The sequence below is a fragment of the Pan troglodytes genome, chromosome 20 (genome assembly GCF_028858775.2).
Source record: "Pan troglodytes isolate AG18354 chromosome 20, NHGRI_mPanTro3-v2.0_pri, whole genome shotgun sequence".
Taxonomy (NCBI): domain Eukaryota; kingdom Metazoa; phylum Chordata; class Mammalia; order Primates; family Hominidae; genus Pan; species Pan troglodytes.
Window position 1 is genome coordinate 5923007 of NC_072418.2, and position 15852 is coordinate 5938858.

A 15852-nucleotide genomic window follows, 5' to 3' on the forward strand; every position below is an offset into this window, starting at 1 on the left:
GTGTGGTCTTTTTTTTTTTTTTTTTGAGACAGAGTCTTGCTCCATCACCCAGGCTGGAGTGCAGTGGCACGATCTCAGCTCAATGCAACCTCCGCCTCCCTGGCTCAAGCGATTCTCCTGCCTCAGCCTCCTGAGTAGCTAGGACTACAGGCGTGTACCACCACACCCAGATAATTTTTTGTATTTTTAGTAGAGACGGGGTTTCACCGTGTTAGCCAGGCTGGTTTTGAACTCCTGACCTAGGTGATCTGCCTGCCTCCGCCTCCCAAAGTGCTGGGATTACAGGTATGAGCCACCGCACCCGGCCTATATGTCCTTTTGTATCTGGCTTCTCTCACTGAGTGTGATTGTCCTCCAGATTTATCCACGCTGTGGCCTGTGTCAGAGCCTCATTCCTTTTGGTGGCTGAGTCATTGTCCAGTGTGTGGATGAATCCGCTGTATTGACCCATCTATCTGTCAAAGGACACTTGGCTATTTCTAGCACTTACTTGTGAGCCATGCTGCTGTGAACATTCATGTACATGTTTTTGTTAGAATGCACACTTTCCATTCTTTTGGAGATACAGATTGCTGGGAGTTCTGCGTTTGGCTTGTTTTGTGTACGTGTGTGTGTGTGTGTTGCTTATTGAGAAACCTTTCCAGGGACTTCTGCGTTTAATGGCATATATAAGACATCCTAAAAAATTCGGAGAATAATCTGAACCCCAGAACCTCTGAACGTGACCTTATTTGGAAATAGGGTCACTGCAGATATAATTAGTTAAGATGAAGTCATTACTGGAGTAGCATAGGTCCTAAGTCCAACATGACTGCTCTCCTTATAAGAAGATAAAATTTGGACACAGACACAGAGAAGAGACAGCCAAGTGACAACAGAGGCCGAGACTGGAGTGATGTATCTAGAAGCCAAGGAACATTAAGGAAGGCCACCCACAGCCAGAAGCTGTGGACGCCAGGAAGCATTCTTCCCAAGGGCTCCGAGGGCCCTGCCAACACCTTCATTGTGGGATTCTGGCCTCTGGAGCTGTGAGAGGATAAGTTTCTGCTGTGTTATGTCTCCCTGTTTGTGATGCTTTGTTTTTGTTTATTTTTTATTTTTTAGGGGTGGGGGGGTCTCACTATGTTGCCCAGGATGATCTTGAACTCCTGGCTCAAGTGTCCTCCTGCCTTGGCCTCCCAAAGTGCTGGGATTACAGGTGTGAGCCATTGTGCCCACCCCCATCCCACACTGCTTCTTCTTCTTCTTTCTTTTTTTTTTCAGACAGAGTTTCACTCATGTCACCCAGGCCAGAGTGCAATGGCACGATCTCGGCTCACTGCAACCTCCACCATCCAGGTTCAAGCGATTCTCCTGCCTCAGCCTCCTGAGTAGCTGGGATTACAGGCGCCCACCACCATGTCTGGCTAATTTTTTATATTTTAGTAGAGATGTGGTTTCACCATGTCAGCCAGGATGGTCTCGAACTCCTGACCTCAGGTGATCCACCTGCCCCAGCCTCCCAAAGGGCTGGGATTACAGGCGTGAGCCACCGTGCCCGACAGCTTTTTTTTTTTGAGACAGGGTCCCACTATGTTACCCAGGCTGGAGTGCAGTGTCGCAATCATAGCTCACTGCAGCCTCGACCTCCTGGGCTCAGGTGATCCTCCCACCTGGTTCTCGTGAGTAGCTGGGACCACAGGTGCCTGCCATCACTCCTGCCTAATTTTTTATTTATTTATTTATTTATTTTTCTGTGAGACAGAGTCTCGCTCTATTGCCTAGGCTGGAGTGCAATGGCTGGATCTCAGGTCACGGCAACCTCCACCTCCCGGGTTCAAGCGATTCTCCCACGTAGCTGGGATTACAGGCACTCGCCATCACGCCTGGCTAATTTTTGTATTTTGAGTAGAGACGGGGTTTCACCATGTTGCCCAGGCTGATCTCAAACTCCTGACCTCAAGTGATCAACCCACCTCAGCCTCCCAAAGTGCTGGAATTACAGGCATGCGCCACCATACCCAGTCAATTTATTGGTATTTGTGAGATGGGGTCTCACTATGTTGCCCAGACTGGTCTTGAACTACCGGGTTCAAGCGATCCATCTGGGCCAGCCTCTCAAAACGCTAGGATTACAGGCATAAGCCACTGCACCCAGCTGTTTCTTTGTGGTTGAGACAGGATCTTGCTCTGTCACCCAGGCTGGAGTGCAGAGATGCCATCACAGCTCACTGCAGCCTATACCTCCTGGGTTCAAGCAATCTTCCCACCTCAGCTTCCCAAGTAGCTGGGACTACAGGTGTGTGCCACCACACCCAGCTAATTTTGTATTTTTTGTAGAGATGGGTTCTCACCTTGTTCCTCAGGCTGGTCTCAAACTCCTGGGCTCAAGTGATCCTCCCGCCTCGGCCTCCCAAAGTGCTGGGATCACAGTCAAGAGCCACCTCACCACACCCAGTTTTTGGTGCTTTGTTACAGCCACCATGGGCAAGTCAGACAACCTGATACTGCCAACCCCCCTCACTCCCCACCCCAGTTTCACCCTGTCCTGGCACAGGTACCACCACCTTAAATTTAGAGTTTCTCATTTCTAGGCAGGCCTGGAAAATACCATTTTGCAGCAGTTTTTTATTAAAAAAAAAATTTCAGTATACAATTCAGTAGGTTTTGGTACATTCAAAAAGCTGTGTGGGCTGGGCACAGTGGCCCACGCCTGTAATGCCAGCAGTTTGAGAGGCCGAGGCAGGCAGATCACTTGAGACCGAGAGTTCCAGACCAGCCTGGCCAACATAGTGAAACCCGGTCTCTACTAAAAATACAAAAATAGCCGGGGATGGTGGTGCATGCCTGTAATTCCAGCTACTTGGGAGACTGAGGCAGGTGAATCCCTCTCTCTCTCTCTCTCTCTTTTTTTTTTTTTTTGAGGCGGAGTCACGCTCTTGTCCGTCCCAGGCTGGAGTGCAGTGGAGCGATCTTGGCTCACTGCGACCTCCGCCTCCCAGGTTCAAGTGATTCTCCTGTCTCAGCCTTCCAAGTAGCTGGGATTACAGGCACATGACACCACACTCAGCTAATTTAATTTTTGTATTTTTAGTAGAGATGGGGTTTCATCATGTTGGCCAGGATGGTCTTGATCTCTTGACCTTGTGATCTGCCTTCCTCGGCCTCCCCAAGTGCTGGGATTACAGGGGTGAGCCACCAGACCTGGCCTTTTTTTTTTTTTTTTTTTGAGACAGAGTCTCACTCTGTTGTCCAGGCTGGAGTGCAGTGGCATGATCTTGGCTCACTGCAACCTCCGCCTCCCAGGTTGGAGCAATTCTGCCTCAGCCTCCCGAGTAACTGGGATTACAGGTGTGCGCCACTACACCTGGCTAATTTTTGTGTTTTTAGTAGAGATGGGGTTTCACTGTGTTGTCCAGGCTGGTCTCGAACTCCTGACCTCGAGCAATCCGCCCGCCTCAGCCTCCCAAAGTGCTGAATTACAGGCATGAGCCACCGTGCCCGGCCTTACATAAAATTTCTTACCTCGTCCAAACCCTCCTGCCACTTTCTTTTCTCTCCCCATGTTCAGTTTGTGAGGCTCCTCCTGGGCGGAGGCTGTGTCTGGCTCTGCCGTAGGGCCCGCCACTACAGGCAGGATGGCTGTTTATTGAGCCGACATTCCTGGGTAGGAATCTGATGGATACGTAGGTGTTTCTGACATTGCACTCCAGTGGATTTTTACCAACGCCTCCTGGTGCCTGGGGTCTCCTCCTTCATCTGTGACCTGGACATCTGTTCATTCCTCACCAAAGATCACTGAGCACCTGCTGTATGCCAGGCACTGTGCCCTGGACACTGGGCATGGGGACAGAGCAGGGGAACAGCCCCCACCCTCCTGGAGCTGACATTCCTCCAGTCCTGGGGACAAACAGGACGAAAGATGAAATGAAATATCAGCAGGGGGCTGGGGCTCAAGCCTGTAATCCCAACATTTTGGGAGGCTGAGGCAGGAGGATTCCTTGAGGTCAGGAGTTCGAGACCATCCTGGCCAACATGGTGAAACCCCCGTCTCTACTAAAAATACAAAAAAATTAGCTGGGCATGGTGGCAGGTGCCTGCAATCCCAACTAATCAGGAGGCTGAGGCAGAAGAATCGCTTGAACCCGAGAGGCAGAGGTTGCAGTGAGCCGAGATTGTGCCACTGCACTTCAGCCTTGGCAAGAGAGAGAGACTCCATCTCAAAAAATAAAATAAAATAAAATATCTGATATGTCAGATGGTAGCTTTAAATGCTGAAGAGAGACTGGGCACAGTGGCTCACATCTGTAATCCTAGCACTTTGGGAGGCCAAGGCTGAAGGATGGCCTGAACCTCCTGGTCTTGAGTTTGAGACCAGCCTGGGCAACACAGTGAGATCCCAACTGTACAAAAAATTAATCATGTTTCTAAATTAAATTTTAAAAAATTGAACATGGCCGGGCGCGGTGGTTCACGCCTGTAATCCCAGCACTTTGGGAGGCCAAGGCAGGTGGATCACCTGAGGTCAGGAGTTCGAGACAAGCCTGACCAACATGGTGAAACCCTGTCTCTACTAAAAAATACGAAAATTAGCCAGGCATGGTGGTGTGTGCCTATAATCCCAGCTACTAGGGGGGCTGAGGCAGGAGAATCGCCTGAACCCAGGAGGTGGAGGTTGCAGTGAGCCGAGATCACGCCATTGCACTCCAGCCTGGGCGACAGAGCTAGACTCCGTCTCCAAAAACAAACAAACAAACCAAAGGCTGGGCGTGGGGGCTCATGCCTGTAATCCCAGCTTTTTTGGAGGCTAAGGTGGGTGGATTCCTGAGGTCAGGAGTTCAAGACCATCCTGGCCAACATGGTGAAACCTCATCTCTATTAAAAATACAAAAAAATTGGCCGGGCATGGTGGTATATGCCTGTAATCCCAGCTACTGGGGAGGCCGAGGCATGAGAATTGCTTGAACCTGGTGGGCAGAGGTTGCAGTGAGCTGAGGTCGTGCCACTGAACTCCAAACTGGGTGACAGAGCGAGACTCCAGCTCAAAATAAATAAATAAATAAAAATAATAAAATAAAATAAAACAATGACCTCGCCTAGCAGAGGGTGAGTGCTCCAGCACCCTCAGCTGTCCCAATCCTTTTTTTTTTTTTTTTTTTTTTTTTGAGACGGAGTCTCGCTTTGTTGCCCAGGCTGGAGTGTAATGGCGCCATCTCAGCTCACTGCAACCTCCGCCTCCCGGGTTCAAGTGATCTCAGCCTCCCGAGTAGCTGGGATTACAGGCGCCCAGCCACCACGTCCGGCTGATTTTTGTATTTTTGGTAGAGACGGGGTTTCACCATGTTGGCCAGGCTAGTCTTGAACTCCTGACCTCAGGTCATCTGCCCGCTTCGGCCTCCCAAAGTGCTGGAATTACAGACGTGAGCCACCGCTCCAGGCCTGTCCCTGTCCTTATTTGTGGTCCCTGTTCTTCCAGGGTCCTGAGCTCAGGCCCCCCCGGACTGCGGGCATCCCCGAGGAGGGCGCAGCTGGCCCTGGCAGGGCCCGGACACCTGGGGCCCGACCCACCCCTGCGCACCCCGCGGTGTCGCCTTCCCGGGCGGCTCGGGTTCCCAGATCCACTTACCCGGGCGTCTCGGCTGTCGCGCCCTGGGCCGGGGGAGGGGAGGCTGCAGGAAGCGGCGGATCCGGCGGCGGCGGCGAGGGCCCGGGTGGGTGGCCGAACTTCTCCCGCCATGGAGGGAGCAGCGGCCCGGGAGGCCCGGGGGGCCGAGACCCCGCGCGCGTCTGCGCCCCCGCCCGCGCCCTCGGAGCCCCCGGCCGCGCCCCGCGCCCGCCCGCGCCTCGTCTTCCGCACGCAGCTGGCTCACGGGAGCCCCACGGGCAAGATCGAGGGCTTCACCAACGTCCGCGAGCTGTACGCCAAGATCGCCGAAGCCTTCGGGATCGCGCCCACCGAGGTAAGGACCCCGGACACCGGCGCCCAAGACCACCCGCCTGATGGGGTGAGGGGTAGGGAGCTTGGACCCTGGACGGGAGACCCCAGATCCCCGGATCCCAGACATCGGGGTGGCCGCCTCATCGCCGGATCTCAGAGACCCAGCCCTCAGATCCCGGGGTGCCACACTCCCAGGGGCCCCCTTTGCACGCTCTGCGCAAAAGATGGGCAGGTCTTAGGGCTAGCGGACCCCTAGATATTCCAGAAAATCCTCTGCGCAGACCTAGCTTGGAGCGGACCCCAGCCCTCGGGGAAGCGCCTCTGTGCTTCCTGGGCGTAGCTGGGGTCTGGGGTTCCAGATGGCTCCCTTAGAGATGGGAAGTCTGAGGCCGCCGTGGAGTTGGGGGGTTCCTGGGCGTTTTTCCAATCCGGGTTCGTTTGGTTTGCAGTCCCCAGGGGGCGCCAGCAGATTAAACCTGGAGGTCTGGGGGCTGTAGGTCCCGGGGTATGGAGAGGGGTCTCCACCTGCTGGAAGTCTCCTTCTCCCTCCTCTCTCTGTTCTGGGGGTCCCACGCCCTGCCCTTTCCCATGGGCTGGGATCCTGGTCGCTGGGGGCAGGGGCCTGCGCAGACAGGGTGGCTGCGTGGGGGGATGCATGCCCTGGCTAACTCTGGGCTCCTTCTCCCCCGGGAAGATTTTATTCTGCACCCTCAACAGCCACAAAGTGGACATGCAGAAGCTCCTAGGGGGTCAGATAGGCCTGGAGGACTTCATCTTTGCCCACGTGCGAGGCGAGACCAAGGAGGTGGAGGTCACTAAGACAGAGGATGCTCTGGGGCTGACCATCACGGACAACGGGGCTGGCTACGCCTTCATCAAGGTGCCCGGGAGGGGGTGGGCGGGTGGCTTCCTGGGGTCCAGCAACTGCCCCCACCCCACTCTGGGTCGACGTGGGTTCTGCGGATTGGAGGCGGGTGGCTGGGGTTGCCCTGCCAGCGACGCTGGATCCCTGCAGAGAATCAAGGAAGGCAGTATCATCAACCGGATCGAGGCAGTGTGCGTGGGTGACAGCATCGAAGCCATCAACGACCACTCCATTGTGGGCTGCCGCCACTACGAGGTGGCCAAGATGCTCCGGGAGCTGCCCAAGTCCCAGCCCTTCACCCTGCGCCTGGTGCAGCCCAAGAGGGCCTTCGGTGAGGCGGGTGGGCTGGCGGGAGCTCTTCCCGAAGTGCGTTCTACGGATGCCTGGGGTGGAGGAGGGTCGGGGATGGGACGGGCTGGAAGGTTCTAGGTGCACCCGCTGCGTGCCAAGGAGCTCCTGGCAGGGTATCAGAAACTCGTAGGTAGTTTCTATTAATAGATTGTTATGGAGTCAGCCTGTGGGGGAGGGGTGGGGGAGAGACTGGGTAAAGTGGAGTTGGAGGAGGACGCGTCCAGAACCACTTTGGAGCCAGGCTGGGAGACTTGTTTTTGTTTGTTTGTTTGTTTGTTTGTTTGTTTTTGAGACGGAGTCTCACTCTGTTGCCTGGGCTGGAGTGCAATGGCGCGATCTCAGCTCACTGCAATCTCCACCTCCCGGGTTCAAGCGATTCTCCTGCCTCAGCCTCCCGAGTAGCTGGGACTACAGGCACCCACCATTGCGCCTGGCTAATTTTTGTATTTTTAGTAGAGACGGGGTTTCACCATCTTGACCAGTCTGGTCTCGAACTTCTGACCTCAAGTGCTCCACCCGCCTCAGTCTCCTAAAATGCTAGGATTATAGGCATGAGCCACCGCGCGCAGCCTGGGAACTTTTAAAGCAGTGCTTTGAGGTCATGGTGGATTGTAGAAAATGAGAATATGAGAAAAAAGTTTTCTTTCTTTTTTCCTTTCTTTTTTCTTTTTTTTTCTTTTCTTTCTTTCTTTTTTTTTTTTTTTTTTGTTGAGACGGAGTCTAGCTCTGTCGCCCAGACTGGAGTGCAGTGGCTAGATCTCAGCTTACTGCAAGCTCCGCCTCCCGGGTTCACGCCATTCTCCTGCCTCAGCCTCCCGAGTAGCTGGAACTACAGGCGCCCGCTGCCACCACACCCGGCTAATTTTTTGTATTTTAGTAGAGATGAGGTTTCACCGTGTTAGCCAGGACGTTCTCGATCTCCTGACCTCGTGATCCGCCCACCTCGGCCTGCCAAAGTGCTGGGATTACAGGTGTGAGCCACCGCTCCTGGCCGTGCCAGCTAATTTTTTATTTTTTTCTTTTTTTGAGACGGAGTTTTGCTCTTGTTGCCCAGGCTGGAGTGCAATGGTGTGATCTCGGCTCACCGCAACCTCTGCCTCCCAGGTTCAAGTGATTCTCCTGCCTCAGCCTCCCAACTAGCTGGGATTACAGGCATGTGCCACCATGCCTGGCTAATTTTGTATTTTTAGTAGAGATGGGGTTTCTCCATGTTGGCAGGCTGGTCTCGAACTCTCGACCTCAGGTGATCTGCCCTCCTCGGCCTCCGATAGTGCTGGAATTATAGGCATGAGCCACTGCACCCTGCCCATTTTTTTTTTCATAACTAGACTTTCTCAATGAAGAAAGCAGTGTATTGATTTACACACTGGCACATTCTCCTCATCTAGCCATGGGTTGGCCCTTTGGATAGCGTTGTTCTATAGAACAGAGACAGAGATTCTAGAAGTGCCCCAGCACACATGGAGAGATGTCCCAGGGAGAGTGAGCTGTATGGGGTTCTAGAATCTGCCCTGCCGTGGCTGTGAACTCCAAAAGCCATGCCTAAAAACAGAGTTTAGGCCGGGCGTGGTGGCTCACACCTGTAATCCCAGCACTTTGAGAGGCCAAGGCAGGTGGATCACCTGAGGTCAGGTGATCCATCGTCTCAAAAAAAAAAAAAAAAAAAAACCTGGCTGGGTGCAGTGGCTCAAGCCTGTAATCCCAGTACTTTGGAAGGCCAAGGCGGGTGGATCACAAGGTCAGGAGTTCGAGACCAGCCTGGCCAATGTGGTGAAACCCTGTCTCTACTAAAAATACAAAAAATTAGCTGGGCATGGTGGCAGGTGCCTGTAATCCCAGCTACTCGAGAGGCTGAGGCAGGAGAATCGCTTGAACCTCGGAGGTGGAGGCTGCAGTAAGCCAAGATCGTGCCATTGCACTCTAGCCTGGGTGACAGAGCAAGACAACATCTCAAAAAAAAAAAAAAAAAAATCAAGCTTAGTCTGAGACTAAACCCAGCTCTAGAGCCCAGGCCAGCTCTCAGACCAAGCCCTGCTCTTAAGCCCAGGCCAGCTCTGAGACTAAGTGTGTTTCTAGCACCTCAGTCCTGACACTAAGCCGGGTTCTGGAACCCAGACAAGAACATATCTAGATTGAGGATCCTACCACAAGGAGGGTCCCAAGCAGTCCCTTCTAGAGAAAGTCCCTAGAAGAGGGAGAGTGAGGGCATGGGACTGGGATGTTAGTTCTAAACCTGCTCCATTACAACACCTCATTCTGGACTTGTGATTTAGTTTGCTGGGGATGCGAAGTGTGGAATCTCGAATAGGTCTCTGGAGACTTGCCGTACAGATGTAAGGAGGACTTTGAAGGGGAGGAAGATTCTAGAAAGGCTCGGCTGTTGGCCTCCCAGGGTTTACAAAGATGTGGCTCCACCCAGAACCCATGGCCATCCCTCACTCTGTTCCTTCCAGATATGATTGGCCAGAGAAGTCGGTCCAGCAAATGTCCAGTAGAGGCGAAAGTGACCAGCGGGAGGGAGACCCTGCGGCTTCGTTCTGGGGGGGCTGCCACAGTGGAGGAAGTGGTGAGTGAAGGGGAGGGGCTCTCCCCAGGCTTCTGCACCTTCAGCTCCTCCACTGAGTCAGTGCGGTCTTGGGTAAGAACTTCTCCTCGGAGACTCAGTTTCTCTGCCTGCAAAATGGGTCCTCATTGAAAAGTGGGGCAATGATGTTGGTACCAGCACTACTGACTCGTGTGAGGGTCCAGTCTACTCTTCCCTTAGGCGTGGGGGTCGGGAGGGGGCTGGGCTGGAGGGCTCCAAAGCTTTTCACCCCTGACTTCCCTCCCGTGTGCCCCCAGCCCAGTGAGTTTGAGGAGGAGGCATCTCGGAAGGTTGATGACCTGCTGGAAAGCTACATGGGCATTCGGGACCCCGAGCTGGGTAAGGGGCCAGGGTAAGCCAGGGGGCCCTGGGGGGAGGGAAGCCTACGGGAGGAGGCAGGGGTCCCAGCGGGAAGTTGGGCACGGGGAGTGCCCTCACTGACATCCCCTCTGGCACGGCCCGCAGCGTCCACCATGGTGGAGACGTCCAAGAAGACAGCGAGCGCCCAGGAGTTTGCACGCTGTTTAGACTCCGTCTTGGGCGAGTTCGCCTTCCCCGACGAGTTTGTGGTGGAAGTGTGGGCCGCCATCGGCGAGGCCAGAGAGGCCTGTGGCTAGTTTGCCCTGGGGGGGCCCAGCACAGCCCCAGCCCGGAGCCCAGCCCCCTGCCCCGGCCCTGCTCCAGAACCCAGCCCAGATCGGAGGACAAGTTCCTCTCTAGAACCCAATCCAATTTGGAGCCCCAGCCCAACTCCAGAACCCAGCCCTTCTCTAGAATCCAGCCCAGATCTGAGGCCAAGCTATGTGCTAGAGCCCAGGCCAGCTCTGAGACCGAGCCCAGCATTGAGAATAAGCTCTGTTCTAAAACTCAGGCCAGCCCTGAGACCGAGCCCAGCTCTAGAACTCAGATGAGCTTTGAGGCCATGCCCAGCACTGAGACCAAGCCCTGTTCTAGAACTCAGGCCTGCTCTGAGGCCAAGCCCAGCTCTAGAACCCAGATGAGCTCTGAGACCATGCCCAGCTCTAGAACTCAGATGGGCTCTGAGACCATGCCCAGCTCTAGAACTCAGATGGGCTCCGAGACCGAGCCCAGCTCTAGAACTCAGATGGGCTCCGAGACCAAGCCCAGCTCTAGAACTCAGATGAGCTTTGAGGCCATGCCCAGCACTGAGACCAAGCCCTGTTCTAGAACTCAGGCCTGCTCTGAGGCCAAGCCCAGCTCTAGAACCCAGATGAGCTCTGAGACCAAGCCCCGCTCTAGAACTCAGATGAGCTTTGAGGCCATGTCCAGCACTGAGACCAAGCCCTGTTCTAGAACTCAGGCCTGCTCTGAGGCCAAGCCCAGCTCTAGAACCCAGATGAGCTCTGAGACCATGCCCAGCTCTAGAACTCAGATGAGCTCTGAGACCAAGCCCAGCTCTAGAACTCAGATGAGCTTTGAGGCCATGCCCAGCACTGAGACCAAGCCCTGTTCTAGAACTCAGGCCTGCTCTGAGGCCAAGCCCAGCTCTAGAACTCAGATGGGCTCTGAGACCAAGCCCAGCTCTAGAACTCAGATGAGCTTTGAGGCCATGCCCAGCACTGAGACCAAGCCCTGTTCTAGAACTCAGGCCTGCTCCGAGGCCAAGCCCAGCTCTAGAACCCAGATGAGCTCTGAGACCAAGCCCAGCTCTAGAACTCAGATGGGCTCCGAGACCGAGCCCAGCTCTAGAACTCAGATGGGCTCTGAGACCATGCCCAGCTCTAGAACTCAGATGAGCTTTGAGGCCATGCCCAGCACTGAGACCAAGCCCTGTTCTAGAACTCAGGCCTGCTCTGAGGCCAAGCCCAGCTCTAGAACTCAGATGGGCTCTGAGACCATGCCCAGCTCTAGAACTCAGATGAGCTCTGAGACCATGCCCAGCTCTAGAACTCAGATGGGCTCTGAGACCATGCCCAGCACTGAGACCAAGCCCTGTTCTAGAACTCAGGCCTGCTCTGAGGCCAAGCCCAGCTCTAGAACCCAGATGAGCTCTGAGACCAAGCCCAGCTCTAGAACTCAGATGAGCTTTGAGGCCATGCCCAGCACTGAGACCAAGCCCTGTTCTAGAACTCAGGCCTGCTCCGAGGCCAAGCCCAGCTCTAGAACCCAGATGAGCTCTGAGACCAAGCCCAGCTCTAGAACTCAGATGGGCTCCAAGACCGAGCCCAGCTCTAGAACTCAGATGGGCTCTGAGACCATGCCCAGCTCTAGAACTCAGATGGGCTCCGAGACCGAGCCCAGCTCTAGAACTCAGATGGGCTCCGAGACCATGCCCAGCTCTAGAACTCAGATGAGCTCTGAGACCATGCCCAGCTCTAGAACTCAGATGGGCTCCGAGACCGAGCCCAGCTCTAGAACTCAGATGGGCTCCGAGACCGAGCCCAGCTCTAGAACCCAGATGAGCTCTGAGACCGAGCCCAGCTCTAGAACTCAGATGGGCTCTGAGACTGAGCCCAGCTCTAGAACCCAGATGAGCTCTGAGACCATGCCCAGCTCTAGAACTCAGATGAGCTCTGAGACAGAGCCCAGTATTGAGACCAAGCCCTGTTCTAGAGTCCAGGCTAGCTCCGAGACCAAGCCCAGCTCTAGAACCCAGATAAGCTCTGAAACCAAGCCCAGCATAGAGACCAAGCCCTGTTCTAGAATTCAGGCCACCTCTGAAGCCAAGCCCAGCTCTAGAACCCAGATAAGCTCTGAAACCAAGCCCAGCATAGAGACCAAGCTGTGTTCTAGAATTCAGGCCACCTCTGAGGCCAAGCCCAGCTCTAGAACCCAGATAAGCTCTGAGACCAAGCCCTGCTCTGAAGCCCAGGCCAGCTCTGAGACGAAGCCCATCTCTAGAATCCAGCTGGGCCCTGACAACAAGCCAAACTCTGGAACCCAGACACATTTTAAGACCCAGAGCAGCTTGGAGACCAAGCCCAGTTCCAGAAACCAGGCTAGCTCGGAGACCAAGCCCTGCTGGAAAACTCAAGCTGACTCTGGAACTCTGGACAGCTCCACGATGCAGCCACACCTGGACACTCGGTCTAGCTCCGGAACCCCAGTTAATTTTGGAACCCATGTGAGATTCATGAAGCAGCCCAGCTCTGGAACCCCAGTCAGCTCAGGATTCAGAGACAGCTCCCAAACCAAATCCTATTCAAGAACTCAGACCAGCTCAGAAACCCAGGTCCACACGGCTGCCCAGTCCAGATCCCAACCCCAGTTGCATCCAAGTGTCCATCCCCATCCTGCAGCCCAGTCCAGCTCCAGTGATGATTCCAGCTCTGAGACTGAGCCCAGCTCTAGAACCTCGCCTAGTGCTACAACCAGGCCCAACTCCAGGATTCAGACCAGCTCTGGAACCCCATCCATCTTGGAAGCAAGACCCAGCTCCAGCACACAGCTTGGTGCCAAGCCCCACTCTCCTTGCACAATGCAGCTCAGCTCTAGAATGCAGTTTACTTCCAGGACCCAGACCAATTTCAAGGCCTGGCCAAGCTCCAGAGCTCAATCCAGCCCAAGCACCGCACCCAGCTCTGGAACTCAGCTCAGTTCTGGAGCACAGGCTGGTTCTGAAATCCCAGCCAGCTCCAAAACACAGACAGCGGCTGAGACCCAGCCAAGTTCCAGAATCCAGCTAAGCTCTGGAGTCCAATCTAGTCCTGGGACCCAGGCCATCGCAGCAATAGAATTAAGCTCCACAGCCCTGTCTAGTTCCGACAGCAGGCCCAGCTCCAGGTCCCAGCGCTGCCCAGGAGCTCGACCAGCCTCTGGGACTCAATTTGCCTCTAAAACCATGCCAGGTTCTAGCTATCAGCTCCAGACCACAGCCCCAGACAGCTCTGGTATTCAACTGGACTTTGGGAAGCAGACGAGTTCTGAAAGTCAGCTTAGCTTTGGAACTCAGCCCAGCTCTGGGGCCCAGATAAGCTCAAGAATTCAAGCCAGCTCTGGAAGTCAGCTTAGTTTGGGAACCCAGCTGATTTCCGGAGCCCAACCCAGCTCCAGAACTCAGACTAGTTCTGGAAACCAGCTCAGCTCTGGGACCCAGACCACTGCAAGAATTCAGCTCAGCCCTGGAGCTCATCTTAGCTCCAGAACCCAGTCCAGTCCTGAGACCAGGCTCAGCTCTGAGGCTCAGTCCAGCTCTGGAACCCAGTTCAGTTCTGGGATTCAGTTCAGCTCTGAAACCCAGACCAGCTCAAGAATTCAGCCCGACTCTGGAGCCCACCTTAGTTCCAGAACCCAGTCCAGCTCTGAGACCGGGCTCAGCTCTGAAACCCAGATTGGCTCAAGAATTCAGCCCAGCCCTGGAGCCCACCTTAGTTCTGGAACCCAGCCTGTTTCTGGAACCCAATCCAGTTCCAGAACTCACACCAGTTCAAGAATCTGGCTGAGCCCTAGAAATGGACTCTGCCCACAGACCCCTGGCCTTGACCCTAGAATCCAGCTTGAGGCCCCTGCCCCAGCCCAACCTCAGCCCCCAGGCCCATCCCCCAGAGACCCCACCCCAGCCCCTAGCAAAGACCCCCAGCCTCTGCCTCAGCCCCATGATCAGGTATGTGGCATCCAGGCCAGCCTTGGCCCCATCCCAGGCTTACCCCAAGCCTCCTACCTGGCCCCACAGTCACAGGTCTCCTCAACCCCCCAGAAGCCAGCCGTCTCTCCCAAGCCCCAGGTGGGACCCCAGAAGTCCACCCCACCCACCATATCTGTCACTCCTAGTCCTGCCCCTAGGGCAGCCCTCCTGAGTTCCCAGCTGTCTGAGTCCCCAGCTTTGGCGCCAGCCCTTTGCCCCACTCAGGGGGAGCCAGGACCCCGCCCTTACCGCGGGGGGCCGTAGCTTGGCTGTGACTTAGCCCTGGTTCATGTGGTTCTCGTCCTCTCCTGTCCCTTCCAGCCTGGGTCCCCCAGAAGCAGCAAGTGACCTTATTTCTCCAGCAGGCGGTGGTGGGGAGTGTGCGGTGGTGAAAACAGGGGCTTCACCGGTCCTGGCTCAGATCCAGGTCCTTGGAGGGAAAAGGAGGGCAGGAGACGGGTTGCACCGGATGTACCCTGAGGGCTCATGGTGAATAAAGGCACCTTCCATCTCTGCAGCCTGGTGTGTCATTTTGGGGGAAGTTTGGGGGAATGCAGAGATGTGGGGCTGGGGGGCTGGCTGAAACTGTGGCAACACTGAATACCTCTTGAGCACCTACTGTGTACCAGGCACTTCATTAAGCACCGCATAGGCATGAGCTTACGTGCCTGCAGGCGACAGGTGCTCCACGAAGACCCAGCCACTGGTCCTTTCTACCAATATTTATTGAGCACTTACTATGTGCAAGGTGCTGTACAGAACACTGTGGTGTTTGAAAGGTTGCTGGGTGAACAAGTGAACAGTGGAGGAAACGGGCATCACTCCACACTTTTGCATCTCTCTCTCTCTTTCTCTGTTTTATTTATTTACTTATTTAGAGATGGAGTCTTACTCTGTCGCCCAGGCTGGAGTGCAGTGGCATGATCTCAGCTCGCTGCAACCTCTGCCTCCTGGGTTCAACCAATTCTCCTGCCTCAGCCTTCTGAGTAGCTGGCATTACAGGCGCCCGCCACCATGCCTGGCTAATTTTTTGTTTGTTTGTTTGTTTGTTTTTTGAGACAGAGTTTTGCTCTTGTTGCCCAGGCTGGAGTGCAATGACGTGATCTCGGCTCACTGCAACCTCCACCTCCCGGGTTCAAGCTATTCTCTTGCTTCAGCCTCCCGCGTAGCTGGGATTACAGACATGCGCCACCACGCCCGGCTAATTTTTTTGTGTATTTTTAGTAGAGACGGGTTTTCTCCATGTTGGTCAGGCTGGTCTCTTAACTCCCGACCTCAGGTGATCTGCCCGTCTCGACCTCCCAAAGTGCTGACACTACAGGCGTGAGCCACCGAGCCCTGCAATTTTTGTATTTTTAGTAGAGACAGGGGTTCACCATGTTGGCCAGGCTGGTCTCGAACTTCTGGCCTCAAGTGACCCTCCCGCTTTGGCCTCCCAAAGTGCTGGGATTACAGGCATGAACAATCGCGCCCGGCCAATTTATATCTACTTTTAATGACACACAGATTCAAAGGTGGTTTGAATGCAGGTTCCAGGGCTAACCTGTAGC

General features: G+C 54.8%; 1 protein-coding gene across 2 annotated transcripts; it reads left to right on the forward strand.

Annotated features, from left to right (window-relative positions):
• Window positions 1-5290: 5290 nt before the first annotated feature.
• On the forward strand, window positions 5291-14812 carry GIPC3 (GIPC PDZ domain containing family member 3). 2 transcript variants are annotated; one of them, XM_016937054.3, is made up of 6 exons: window positions 5291-5939; window positions 6612-6797; window positions 6933-7113; window positions 9587-9699; window positions 9975-10056; window positions 10183-10431. In XM_016937054.3, the coding sequence occupies exons 1-6, from the start codon at window positions 5715-5717 to the stop codon at window positions 10332-10334; spliced, it is 939 nt and encodes a 312-aa protein (XP_016792543.1). In that variant the 5' UTR covers window positions 5291-5714; the 3' UTR covers window positions 10335-10431. The 2 variants fall into 2 exon arrangements, with proteins under 2 accessions (XP_016792543.1, XP_054529846.1); XM_054673871.2 differs by having other exon boundaries at window positions 5673-5939; window positions 9975-10069; window positions 10183-14812.
• The last annotated feature ends 1040 nt before the right edge of the window (window positions 14813-15852 follow it).

Excerpts from the sequence above, each read along its gene's own strand:
- GIPC3 (XM_054673871.2), top strand. The coding sequence starts at position 5,715 with ATGGAGGGAGCAGCGGCCCGGGAGGCCCGGGGGGCCGAGACCCCGCGC. Across the intron at positions 7,114-9,586 it reads GCAGCCCAAGAGGGCCTTCG|ATATGATTGGCCAGAGAAGT; the intron begins GTGAGGCGGGTG and ends TGTTCCTTCCAG. Across the intron at positions 9,700-9,974 it reads CTGCCACAGTGGAGGAAGTG|CCCAGTGAGTTTGAGGAGGA; the intron begins GTGAGTGAAGGG and ends GTGTGCCCCCAG.